General features: G+C 43.0%; 1 protein-coding gene across 2 annotated transcripts in view; it reads left to right on the forward strand.

Annotated features, from left to right (window-relative positions):
* UCHL5 (ubiquitin C-terminal hydrolase L5) overlaps positions 1-13,350 on the forward strand; it is a 147,692-nt gene that overhangs the window by 41,696 nt on the left and 92,646 nt on the right. The window contains exon 4 of one of the 2 annotated variants that reach the window (XM_068242671.1): positions 7,788-7,913. In XM_068242671.1, coding sequence (XP_068098772.1) covers positions 7,788-7,913 — 126 coding nt within the window. Of the gene's footprint in view, positions 1-7,787; positions 7,914-10,455; positions 10,704-13,350 lie in introns of those variants that run through there. The other variant, XM_068242672.1, reaches the window with a different exon arrangement.

The following is a 13,350-nucleotide window of genomic DNA, read 5'->3' on the forward strand; positions in this document are numbered from 1 at the left end:
CATCACTCTGTGCATAAACAATTCGGAGATCTGACCATTCTTCCGCCAGACAACGATGAAGGTTTTGAAAGTATCTCCCAGGAGTGTCTTTCAACTCCATAATGGACAATTTTGTTGCATGCAAAATCGGCTCAACTTCGGTAAGGTTAACATCTTGCCTTTGCCACGCCTTAGATAAGTTAGACAATATTGGTAATACGTCTGAAAGCATCATAAGAGAGGAAACAAAGTTGTATGTTTTCATAAATCTACTTAATCCTTCAGCTGTGATGTCATTCCGTTCAGTGGCCTCTCTTTTCAGTGCAGCTATGACACTAATCATACCCTGTCGTAGTGACTGTACTGCAGAGTCATGAGACAGCCATCTAGTGTCACTGGCCATTTTCAGCTTAATTTGGGGGATGTTCAGAATACTCTGGATTTCCAATAAACCAGCCATCCTAACGGAAGAATTTTGGAAGAAATAGAACAGCTGTCTTAATATGTCATTCAGTTTTGTTAAATAAGGTACAGCAGCTGCTGCTTGGGCACTTGCAAGGGCCAATCGGTGGTTTACACAGTGGCAGTTGACCAAGAGTCCAGATGTTTTATCTTTCAGCAGTTTTGCCACACCTTTCTGTTTCCCAATCATAACAGCCGCTCCATCTGAGCCTAGTCCAACCAGATTAGTAGTTTTCAAGCCTAGAGTGTCCATCGTCTCACTCAATGTGTTAGTTATAGTTTCCGCTTTGCCATCAATCATATTGCGGGTTGATAAAAAACTAACCCGGACCTCTTTAGTGACCTGGCAAACATATTTAATATAAATGATTAATTGTTTTACAATTGATATGTCTGTGGTTTCGTCAAACACAGAATACTGAAAAAATCTTCAGCATGTATATTTTTCAGTATGTTAGACTTTATGTCTGATGCTAAGACATCCAGCAGCTCTTGCATTATTCTTTCAGAGGTGTAGTGTGCATTTTTTCCAACATTGAGATGTTGTAAAAAGGAACAACCCATTTCTTTACAATGTTCCAACAGCTTTTCAAATAACGTTGTATGTGGCAACTCATTTTTTGCCAATCAATACATGGATCTTAAAGCTCCCACGAAGGCATCTATTTGTAGGTTATTTAGCACAGACACAGATCTTTCAATTTGACCAATTCCAGTTTGCTCTAGTACACGCTTTTGTAGAAGATCAGCAGAAGACTCAATGTGTGTTTTACTTTTTTCATGGTCCAGCAAGCTTTCTTTTTGAATTCGTGTGCATGGCACATTTACCCAAGGTAACTCCTTCCGTGGGGGGTGTTTGTTTGCGTATTTCATGCACAATGAGCACCACATATCATTTTCTTTGACCATGAGCCAATTAAAATCTTTAAACCATTGTTTGTTTATGCCAGATATACGGTGCTTAGCTTTATCAATGGAAAGAGTTGGTGCTGAAGAGATTTCCTCTGATGGACCAGACTCTGCAATGTCTTTGTCCAAGATTGCCACATCAGGACTTGACGCTGCACCTTCAGTAGTTTGTGGCGTCTCTTTTCTGAAGTAATTCAGCAGTGTTTTTTGCACACTTTTTTTACTCATCTTGGTGAAACGAGGAGTGGCCGCTAGGTCACAAACCCCCTCAGCTATTCTCAATGTAAATGTGATAGGGACTGTGAAAACCCAGTTCAACTGGGCACTCCAAGTAAATAACTGTTGAAGCCAATCTATGGGATAGTCTCAGCGTGATGGCGTCTAAGAATGTCCATAGGCACTCCCTGATGATATGTCCGTTCCGTAGCCAACGAGGGTGCGTTCCAGACACCAAAAGCAGAGTATGCTGAAAGAAAGATTTAACCTGTAACCTGAATGTAGAAAAAATGACTTTTAGGCAGCTTTCACACTATGCAGTGGGATCACAACACAATGGCCATGAAAAGTCTCATCGTGTGTTAGTAGGATGCAGCGCTTACAGTGAAGCACACAGTACATTGAAGTATGCTCCCCTGCCACTGTAAAGATACAGTATGCTGCTCGATATTTTCATGGAAAACTCTGCACTGCTTATACCATATGAACTTGCCATTGAAATACAAGATGCATGAGCGTGAAAGGAGACTGACCCAAGTAAAATGAAAATAAGTACTGTTTAGGATATATCCTTATCAATTCCTTAAAGAGACTCCGTAACAAAAATTGCATCCTGTTTTTTATCATCCTACAAGTTCCAAAAGCTATTCTAATGTGTTCTGGCTTACTGCAGCACTTTGTACTATCACAGTCTCTGTAATAAATCAACTTATCTCTCTCTTGTCAGACTTGTCAGCCTGTGTCTGGAAGGCTGCCAAGTTCTTCAGTGTTGTGGTTCTGCTATGAACTCCCCCTTCCAGGCCCCTGTATGCACACTGCCTGTGTATTATTTAGATTAGAGCAGCTTTACTCTTCTCTCTTATCTTTTACAAGCTGGATAAATCGTCCTCTGAGCTGGCTGGGCTTTCACATAGTGAGGAATTACAGACAAGGACAAAGCTGTTTGCAGGAAGAAAAGAGCAGCCTGACACTTCAGTGCATGAGAGATGCAGGGGAAAGAAACACACAAATGATCTCTTGAGATTCAAAAGGAAGGCTGTATACAGCCTGCTTGTGTATGGATGTATTTTCTATGTGTGGACATACTGTACATCAACCTACTTCCTGTTTTGGTGGCCATTTTGTTTGTTTATAAACAAACTTTTTAAAACTGTTTTTAACCACTTTTAATGCGGCGGGGAGCGGCGAAATTGTGACAGTGGGTAATAGGAGATGTCCCCTAACGCACTGGTATGTTTACTTTTGTGTGATTTTAACAATACAGATTCTCTTTAAGAAACCTAGTAAACCTGTTTTTTTGGCCCTAGCGACATTTTTTATCTGGCTATAGTGGAAAGTGGGCATGAGCATGTGTCAGTCGGAGACCCATGAGCCATGGTCAGTGGGCAGGCTGGCAGCTACTTGTAGCCTGCTTGCTATTTGTGCACTACTCTGAGCCTGCACTTAACTCAAAATCACCAGATGTGAGACCTATGCATCTTGTGTAAGCTGCTAATTTCTGAAGGAATTGCCTGTCATCTGTGACTTGCTTGTGCATGGCTGCAATGCTTACAGTATCATCCGGGCTGCACAGCAATGTGTACAGAGCAGCACACTATCAGTACTGTACCTGCATTAACTGCTGAAACCTATGCTTCCTGAGCAAGCTGTTGCATGATTATTGCATGCAAATTCCTGCATATTGAGCACTGCATTTTAATCTAGCTTAGATAGTCTGTGCTCGCTTGCTGAAGTATTCAAAAGAAAAAAATGACTCCCAATTATTGAATTAATTAAATACTACAGTAAACTTTGTGATTGAGTATGACAATTTCTGATTTAAACTTCTGATATTGTAAATACTTTTTCCGGTCCTTTGAAGTGTACTATAAATGGATTCTACTGTACTTGCCTATAAGGGAAGGCTCTGGGTCCTATAGATGCTTCCCCTTCCTCTCACGGTCCCCGTGTTGTCACCCCCGCAAATGCTATTCGACCAGATGTTTGAATACAGATCTCAGTCTTCTCGGGAACGCTTTGGGAGCACGAGTGCTTCCGAAGATGGGTAACACGTGTGTGAGCAGTCGGAATTTGAACAGGGGTGACAGCGCTGGAATGAGAGAGGAATGTGAAGGCTCTATGGGATCCATTGCCTTCCCTCTCTATAGGTAAGTTAGTATTGGACCACACCACTATCACTTTTCATCCCGTAGCTTCACCAAGGGACACAGCACACTGTGCTACCTGTAGCTGGCCCAAATCTTTTTGAGATGGACAACATCCACTGACATTATAGTGACCACAGCCAACATACTCCATAGTGCATGTCCACCTTGCCCAATCCTTGCCCCAGGATAGCTAGTAGTGTGGTGTATCCCTTGGTGTCAGAATAGGATGAGAAGTGGTAGTGGCCAAAGAAGGGAGTCTCAGGTTTTATTCTTACCTGGGGCTTTCTCCAGACCCCCCCAGGACATCTTAGTGGCTGGGTCTTTACTTCTTCTACTAGACTCTAATTTCAGCAGTAATCTTAAGGTGGCCATGTTCGATAGAATTGGATAAAATGGAGTCCGCCAAGTGCATGCCCAATCGATGATGCGACCAATGGGTCACATGAATCGGTCCGACATGCTGCAAGATGTAGAGCAGACCTGCTTGATCAGTTGTGTAACGGTGAGAGACACGAACACGATAAAACCCCCAACGCTTTCCTTCCTAAGGTGCAATGTACACTAGAGTCACTATACCCCCCCCACCCGAGTCACTATACATTAGCTGTCCTTGGCCGCCGCTCGCTCTCGGCTATGTCCATACACGCGCCTCACGTGGTTGCCAGAGTAACATGGGCATGTTTGTGATGTCCCACACATGCGTCCATGTGTACGCTGGAAACCACGTGGGGCACGTGTGGATGAAGGTCGAAGCCTGGAGCCAGCAGTGGACACGGACAGGTAAAGTTTAGGGACGGGGTACATTACACATTAGGGGGGTAGGCGGTAGATGTGGCATCACAAGGCCAATTCCTGACCGATTTCCGCATGAAATCAATCAGGAATTGGCCTGTGGTGTATGGACAGTCAACAGAACTTTCTCTGATCAGATTCGATCAGAGAGAGACTTGTCTCTTGGTCCATCCGCCCAGCATCGCTACATGTATGGCTACCTTTACTGCTTGTTACAAAAGAAAGGGCTGGATTCTCAGTGGCAGTGATTTTACCACAGCCTCACTCCTTATACGTTGTCCCAGGGGTATTAGTGTGATTTGCTCCTTATATGTTTTTGCTGTGAAGACTACAGTTTACCACAGAATTGGCTTTATTTAAAGAAGTTGTAAGGCAAATTTAAATAAAATGAACGCTACTTACCGGGGGTTTCCTCCAGCCCCAAGCTCCCAGGACCTCCCGCGCCGCATCTCTGCGCGCAGCCGTTTGCCGGAGCTCCGACCCGCAGGCGCAGTCCGCTCCGGCCCACATAGCGGTGATTGACAGCGCCAATCACGCAGGCGCAGTACAGAGCGACCTCCAGGTCGCTCTGACGTCATCGCCGGGGACTGGGTCGGAGCTCCGGCAAACGGCTGCGCGCAGAGATGCGGCGCGGGAGGTCCTGGGAGCTTGGGGCTGGAGGAAGCCCCCGGTAAGTAGCGTTCATTTTATTTAAATTTGCCTTACAACTCCTTTAATATGACTCTATGAGGTTGATTCATCAAAGGAAATTGCGCAAGCAACCTCCTGTTGGTTGCACTAATAAATCAGCTCAACTTAATTTGTTTCCCTGCACGCACGTGTTCGCGTAGCGTGCATAACTAAGCAACTGTAAGCTGCGGCCATTGCTTAGTTATGCACACAACGCTGTCACTAGTGCAAGTAGCGTGCAAGCAAACAAAATTAAGTTGTGTCGATTCATTATGAGCAACAGGATGTTGCTAGCGCTATTTCCTTTGATTAATCACTTGTACTTATGTTATGTATATTTGCTGTTTTCAGGGGTGTTTTTAGCAGTTTTTTTTTTTTTTTTTTACTCGTTCTGTATTCCCTGCAATAGCTCCCAAATAGCTCCCGACAACCCGCCCGCAACATTCCTCATATGGCTTTACATCACGCGGCCTGTCAGCCTGTTATAGCATACTTACAGGCTTGACAGCATCCGTGCACGCAGACAGCCTCAATGCGCGCCTCTGAACTGTCGGCTACTGGACTGCCTCGCGCGCTAGTCCCGCCTCCTACCACTGCACGGAGATAATCTCTGAAGAGACAGTCTTCAGCCTCGCGTGCTGGTCCCGCCTCTACTGCTCAGCCAATTAATGCATGAGCTCGCCGGGAAGCGCGAGATCTCGTGCATGGAGCAGCGCTGCTTGTTTTTTTTTTTTTGTTTTTTTTAAAGAGAGCCCAGCGCGATAGCCGGGCATCTGTGAAGATAGCTGGAACGCCGCCAGCCGGGCGGTAATTGAATTTACCCGGGCGGCGCGCCCACTTGATTAATCCTGGGGAGAACACTGGCCCTGATACTATATTGTCCCTCTAGTCGAGGATTGAAACTCGGGCCGCTCTTCGGCTGCAACATTTCTCCCCTACATTATTTTGCCCATTAGCAATATGGGCACCTGGACGTCAGCCGTCCATGTTGCGCCTGCACGCCTCCAACCTTTACCTTCACACCAGGCCACCGTAGTGATATCTGCGGTGCCTGCGTGACTTGTCCCTTTCTCTGCAACTTATATCAATTAGGCCCTCCTCCGGACCCCCTCCACCCCCCCCCCCCCAATTAGATAATGACCGCACTAGCACTTTATTCCAATCTTTACCTCCATTTCATTAACCCTTAACACCATACGTTTATTGCACGAAATACTTTACCAAACCATCACTGACATCAATATTGTCGGACATCTTGTTGCACTGCACATAGTTACATTCAGCTTCAACTAAATGTTGCATATACTTTGTAGGATATCTATTGCAGAAATCATTATAGCAATGTTTATTGTCTCTGGTCTACAGTTTGTCCCCACCTTATTGCCTGATGAAGTGGGCTGTGCCTGCGAAACGCGTTGCATCTGATGTAAGTGGCTGACTCAGTCCTGACTCAGACAGGAAGTGACTACAGTGTGACCCTCACTGATATGAAATTCCCCTTTTCACCTCTTTCTTGCTCTCAGAAGCCATTTTCTGCTAGGAAAGTGTTTTATAGTTGGAATTTCTCATCAGTGAGGGTCACCCTGTAGTCACTTCCTGTCTGAGTCAGGGCTGAGTCTGCCACTTACATACCTGATATTTAACTCTTTCAGGCAGAGAAAGAAAAAAACGGAGCAAAGCATAGTTGTTTGTGTGCTAGGCACTGTACATACACATGTCTATCTCATCATGTCACATGTCAGTTCAGGTATTCTTTAAGGTAGCATAAAAACTCACCAAACAAAATATGCAACCACCAAGTAAGAGATGCTCCAAAAGGTGGCATGCAATCCCCAATGCCTACATAGCAATCTAAACAACAATATTGAACCTAGCAACCCCACAACAAGAAGTCCACCGTCACCATGGAGAAAGGGGCTTGTACTCAAAACAGTCACGGAATAAAGATGGCGCTGTTCCTCTACTCCTTTAAACTGAATAACGGCAGTGTTGCCCAATCAGGAGTGTCCCCAGGGGTCATGTGAGGGGGAGGAAAAAGAAAAAGGCACCCGCACACGTGCATAGATTGAACGCACGCGGAAGCCACCATGAGTTCAATGGAGCAGATTGCGATTTGGCATTTTTCCTATCACCTGCACCTGGTAAGATAGACATGGTTTTTGGTTTTTTTTTTTCGTTACTGGCCATTGTATCCTGGTGTGCGCATATAACATAACATGATATATTTTGACTTCTATATTTCTACATCATATATTTGTAACAGATGTTTATGTACACTGTGTGCCTCCGAGGAAGCTGCTTTTGGCGGTGAAACACATGTCAGGCAGGTTTTTTTTGTGAATTGGATTTATGAATTATGTCTACGCCTTGTGTCCGCAACCGGGGAGACTTGTGATTTGAAGAATAAAGAGTGCAACTGTTCCTTTAAAAACCCTCTTCTCTTCTCTGGACTTTTGCATACATTGTGCACTGCTCTGGGGTGAACTTTAATTTATGCATTTAATTCAGGCTAAAACAGTTCTCATATTGGAAACCATGGCTTTGATCATAACCAGTGTACATTGTTTCACAGACACTAGCTAAATATACTTATTGTTTTTCTTTTCAACCCAGGTGATAAATAATGCATGTGCTACACAAGCAATTGTTAGCATATTGCTGAACACCAACCATCCTGATGTACATTTGGGGGAAACCCTTGGAGAATTTAAAGAGTTCACCCAAAGCTTTGATGCTGCAGTAAGTAATATTTTATCATAATTACAAAATATATATGATTTATTATGATTTGTATAAAAAAAGTTATGAAAAGATTTTCACTGCACTGTCTAAAACTCTACATATAAAACAATAACTATACTGTTTTGGACATGATTAACTGTCTTTTTTTTTTTTCTTCCCTAAAAAAGTCTGCACCTGCAATGAAGAATTATAGGGAATGTAACAAAAACTGCAAAAAAAAGTAATCAGACTTGTGAAACTGGAAGCGGAGAAAAAAGTGGCTAGTGATAAAAAGTCAAATCCAAAAAAGTTAACTCAAAAAGAAAGAAGGCAGAGAATATTGGACCTTTTTCAAGATCAGGCAGGAAACTTGATTGTGGAGGACCTTTTAAATGCTTCATTTGCTTCTGTCTTCACCAAGGTGATGCCTTTAGCTCATAATATGCCCCTGGGTTTTTCCCACTCTTCCTCATTCAGCATGAATTGCCAAACAGAGAAAGATATGCTGGCACGTTTAAATAGGATCAAAATAGAAAAGGCACCTGGCCCAGATGGCATTCACCCCCGGGTATTAAAGAAGTTGAGTTAAGTTATCAATAAGCCAATTTATCTAATTTTCTGTGATTCTCTTTAAACTGGGTCAGTTCCTTATTTCTGTCGTACAGCTGAAGTTTTCACCCTTTTTCAAGGAGAGAAAAAAAATCAGAACCGGGAAACTATTGACCTGTAAGCTTAAAGAGAATCTGTACTGTCTGATTTGTACAATAAAAAAAAACATACATATCGAGTCTCTGTGATCTCCTGGATCCCTCTTTGCCGTTTACGCTGCGATCCTGGCTTTTAACCACTTCCCTACCACAGGTTTTTTTCCACTTCAAGACCAGAGCAATTTTCACATTACACTACTCCCATTCATTCGCCAATAACTTTGACTACTTATCACACTGAAACGATCTATATATTCTTTTTTTTGTGGGACAAACTAGGCTTTCTTTGGGCAGTACTTTTTGCTAAGAATTATTTTATTATACCGTATATACTCGCATATAAGCCGACCCGCGTATAAGCCGAGGTACCCACTTTTCCCTCATAAACCAGAAAAAAAGTGATTGACTCGCATATAAGCCCCCTACCCAGTATAGCCCCCTCCACAGTAGCTTGATGTGCCCCCAGTGCAAGTCAGCCCCTCTCCCCATAGCCAGATGAGTCTCAATGATAAAGCGGTGTCCCTGTTCAATGCACCGCTAACATGTTGCAGGCATGCTCCGCTCCACAAGCCAGGGGACACAGGTAGTTTTGAGCAGCGCACTCTGCACACCATGTTGCAGGGGATGGGGAGCACAGAAACAGCAGGGAGCCAGCTGGCAAGAGCAGGATCACTAGTGCACAATCCTTACACTCCTCTGCCAGTAACAAAAACTGCTCCACCATCCATTCTGCTCCACTGACTCGCATATAAGCCGAGGGGGTAACTTCAGTATATTTTTTGTGCTGAAAAATTAGGCTTATATGCGAGCATATACAGTATATGCATTTTAATGGGAAGAAAAAGAGAAAAAATTGCAAAAATTCACCATTCCTCAGCTTTCAGCCATTGTAGTTTAAAAATGTGCTATTGTAGATTAAACGGACACATTTTATTTGTCCCGGTTATTACAACATTTAAATTGCGTCCCTAGTACAATGTATGGTGATAATATTTTATTTGGAAATATGTATTTTTTCAGTTTAGGCTCGTTACACACCAAAAGCGTGCAGGAGAACGGCTCCTGCACGCGTTGCGGCGTGTCGTCGGGGAAACTCCGGTGCGACGCTGAGTAGCGGCGGTGGTAGTTAATTACCCCGAAGGGGAAACGGCGATTCCCGACGATAAAATGCGCCGGGACGCGTCGTACCGCAACGTATCGAAACGCAGCGTCGGGTGTGAAAGGTAAAAGGAAAGTCTATGGACTTTCCTTTTACCTTGGTTAACGCAAAGTATAGACTTTGCGTTAAAGCGCCAGAAGTGGGCTCTGGTGTGAAAGAGCCCTTAGTGTTTGTTTGTTTTTTATACTAAAAACAAATTATAAGCTTTTATTTAAAAAAGCAACAGTAATATATCTTCATAACATACATATTTAAAAAGTCCCTAAGGTAACTACTTATGTAGGGTTTTTTTAATGTTGTAATTTTGTAAAAAAAACAATTTTTACAAGTTTTATTTTGGTAACTATAGGGTAGGGGTGGAAGGTGTTAAAAATAAATATTAAAGAGACCCTGTAACAAAATTGTAAGCCTTATTTCTCCTATCCTAGAAGTTCCTATTCCTGTTCGAATGTGTTCTGGGTTACTGCAACCTTCTCTAATTTCACCATCTCTGAAATATCTTAAAATGTATATAATCTAAATTCCTTTGTCGAGCCAGGGGAGGAAGTGGCTTCCTCTGTTGTAATGGGGACAAATTATCCACGCCCCCTCCAGGCTCGCTCTGCTTGTGTATCACAGACAGCCCCTGTGCTCTCAGATTTAGCTGCTCTATGAGGCTGTCTGTGTGTCTGCCGTGGGAGGAAGCTGCCTGTCACATGCCGAGAAGCTGTGACGAGTGCAGAGCCTAATAATACCAGAACGGAGGAAACAATGGTGTTTACACAAGATTAGGATTGTTACACTTCAGCAGCACAGATCCCCAGCAGGAACGAGCAGACTGAATGTACAACTTCCGGTTTTCTTTGTTTACAAAACACTTTATAAAAGTGTTTTTTTATGGGCAGAACAGCGGCGGGGAGCGGCGAAGATAACAGAGGGGACAAGGAGCTGGCCCCCAACAAGGTGATATGTTTATTTTCATGATTTTTTTGGGCTACAAATTCTCTTTAAATGTTTGGATTTAAAAGTGTCTTATGGTATATTTGTGTGTATTTATGTGCATTTTACTTTTTAGCCACAAGAAGGCACTATACTTAGGTTACCGTGTGCTGTTTACAGCTGATAGGAACCAAAGTGTGTGTAACAGTTTCCTTGAGGTTGTGAATGAGAGATGCATCTTTCTTCCATTCATAATGGCACAGTGATGGGAGCTAAGAATGGATGGTTCTCATGCTCTGATCACAGAAAAACAGGGATGCGACAGCGGATGGAAACAGCGCGGGAATCGTGATTGGCAACAGTAGGTAAACAGTGTGTTATATACGCCCCTGATCTGCTAGTGGTAAACACAGGGGAGTATATATAGGTACCAAAGATCTGCAAGTGGTTAATCGCCAGTTTTAGGCAGTGTTTACTAACAAAAAACATGGCCGCCAACCAGGAAGTGACATATATATTGGGATGCGAAAGTTTGGGCAACCTTGTTAATCGTCATGATTTTCCTGTGTAAATCATTGGTTGTAACGATAAAGAATGTCAGTTAAATATATCATATAGGAGACACACACAGTGATATTTGAGAAGTGAAATTGGATTTACAGAAAGTGTACAATAATTGTTTAAACAAAATTAGGCAGGTGCATAAATTTGGGCACTACAAAAAACGAAATGAAATCAATATTTAGAAGATCCTCCTTTTGCAGAAATGACAGCCTCTAAACGCTTCCTGTAGGTTCCAATGATAGCCTGGATTCTGGTTGAAGGTATTTTGGACCATTTCTCTTTACAAAATCTCTAGTTCATTTAGGTTTGATGGCTTCCGAGCATGGACAGCTCTCTTTAACTCACACAACAGATTTTCAATTCTATTCAGGTCTGGGGACTGAGATGGCCATTCCAGAACGTTGTACTTGTCCCTCTGCATGAATGCCTTTGTGGATTTTGAGCAGTGTTTAGAGTTGTTGTCTTGTTGAAAGATCCAGCGCTTTTGCAGCTTCAGCTTTGTTACTGATTCCTGGACATTGGTGTCCAGAATCTGCTGATCATGAGTGGAATCCATGCGTCCCTCAACTTTGACAAGATTCCCAGTCCCTGCACTGGCCACACAGCCCCACAGCATGATGGAACTACCATCATATTTTACTGTAGGTAGCAGGTGTTTTTCTTGGAATGCTGTTTTGTTTTCCCTCCATGCATAACGCCCCTTGTTATGCCCAAATAACTCAATTTTAGTTTCATCAGTCCACAGCACCTTATTCCAAAATGAAGCTGACTTGTCCAAATGTGCTTGAGCATACCTCAAGGGGCTCTGTTTGTGCTGTGGATGGAGAAAAGGCTTCCTCTGCATCACTCTTGCATACAGCATCTTCTTGTGTAAAGTGCGTTGAATAGTTGAACTACAGGGAGTGCAGAATTATAAGGCAAGTTGTATTTTTGAGGAATAATTTTATTATTGAACAACAACCATGTTCTCAATGAACCCAAAAAAACTCATTAATATCAAAGCTAAATATTTTTGAAAGTAGTTTTTAGTTTGTTTTTAGTTTTAGCTATTTTTGGGGGATATCTGTGTGTGCAGGTGACTATTACTGTGCATAATTATTAGGCAACTTAACAAAAAACAAACATATACCTATTTCATTTATTTATTTTTACCAGTGAAACCAATATAACATCTCAACATTCACAAATATACATTTCTGACATTCAAAAACAAAACAAAAACAAATCCGTAACCAATATAGCCACCTTTCTTTTCAAGGACACTCAAAAGCCTGCCATCCATGGATTCTGTCAGTGTTTTGATCTGTTCACCATCAACATTGCGTGCAGCAGCAACCACAGCCTCCCAGACACTGTTCAGAGAGGTTTACTGTTTTCTCTCCTTGTAAATCTCACATTTAATGATGGACCACAGGTTCTCAATGGGGTTCAGATCTGGTGAACAAGGAGGCCATGTCATTAGTTTTTCTTCTTTTATACCCTTTCTTGCCAGCCACGCTGTGGAGTACTTGGACGCGTGTGATGGAGCATTGTCCTGCATGAAAATCATGTTTTTCTTGAAGTATGCAGACTTCTTATTGTACCACTGCTTGAAGAAGGTGTCTTCCAGAAACTGGCAGTAGGACTGGGAGTTGAGCTTGACTCCATCCTCAACCCGCAAAGGCCCCACAAGCTCATTTTTGATGATACCAGCCCAAACCAGTACTCCACCTCCACCTTGCTGGCGTCTGAGTCGGACTGGAGCTCTCTGCCCTTTACCATTTCAGCCACGGGCCCATCCATCTGGCCCATCAAGACTCACTCTCATTTCATCAGTCCATAAAACCTTAGAAAAATCAGTCTTGAGATATTTCTTGGCCCAGTCTTGACGTTTCAGCTTGTGTGTTTTGTTCAGTGGTGGTCGTCTTTCAGCCTTTCTAACCTTGGCCATGTCTCTGAGTATTGCACACCTTGTGCATTTGGGCACTCCAGTGATGCTGCAGCTCTGAAATATGGCCAAACTGGTGGCAAGTGGCATCTTGGCAGCTGCACGCTTGACTTTTCTCAGTTCATGGGCAGTTGTTTTGCGCCTTGGTTTTTACACACACTTCTTGCGACCCTGTTGACT

Source organism: Hyperolius riggenbachi, chromosome 6 (genome assembly GCF_040937935.1).
Source record: "Hyperolius riggenbachi isolate aHypRig1 chromosome 6, aHypRig1.pri, whole genome shotgun sequence".
NCBI classification, from domain to species: Eukaryota; Metazoa; Chordata; class Amphibia; order Anura; family Hyperoliidae; genus Hyperolius; species Hyperolius riggenbachi.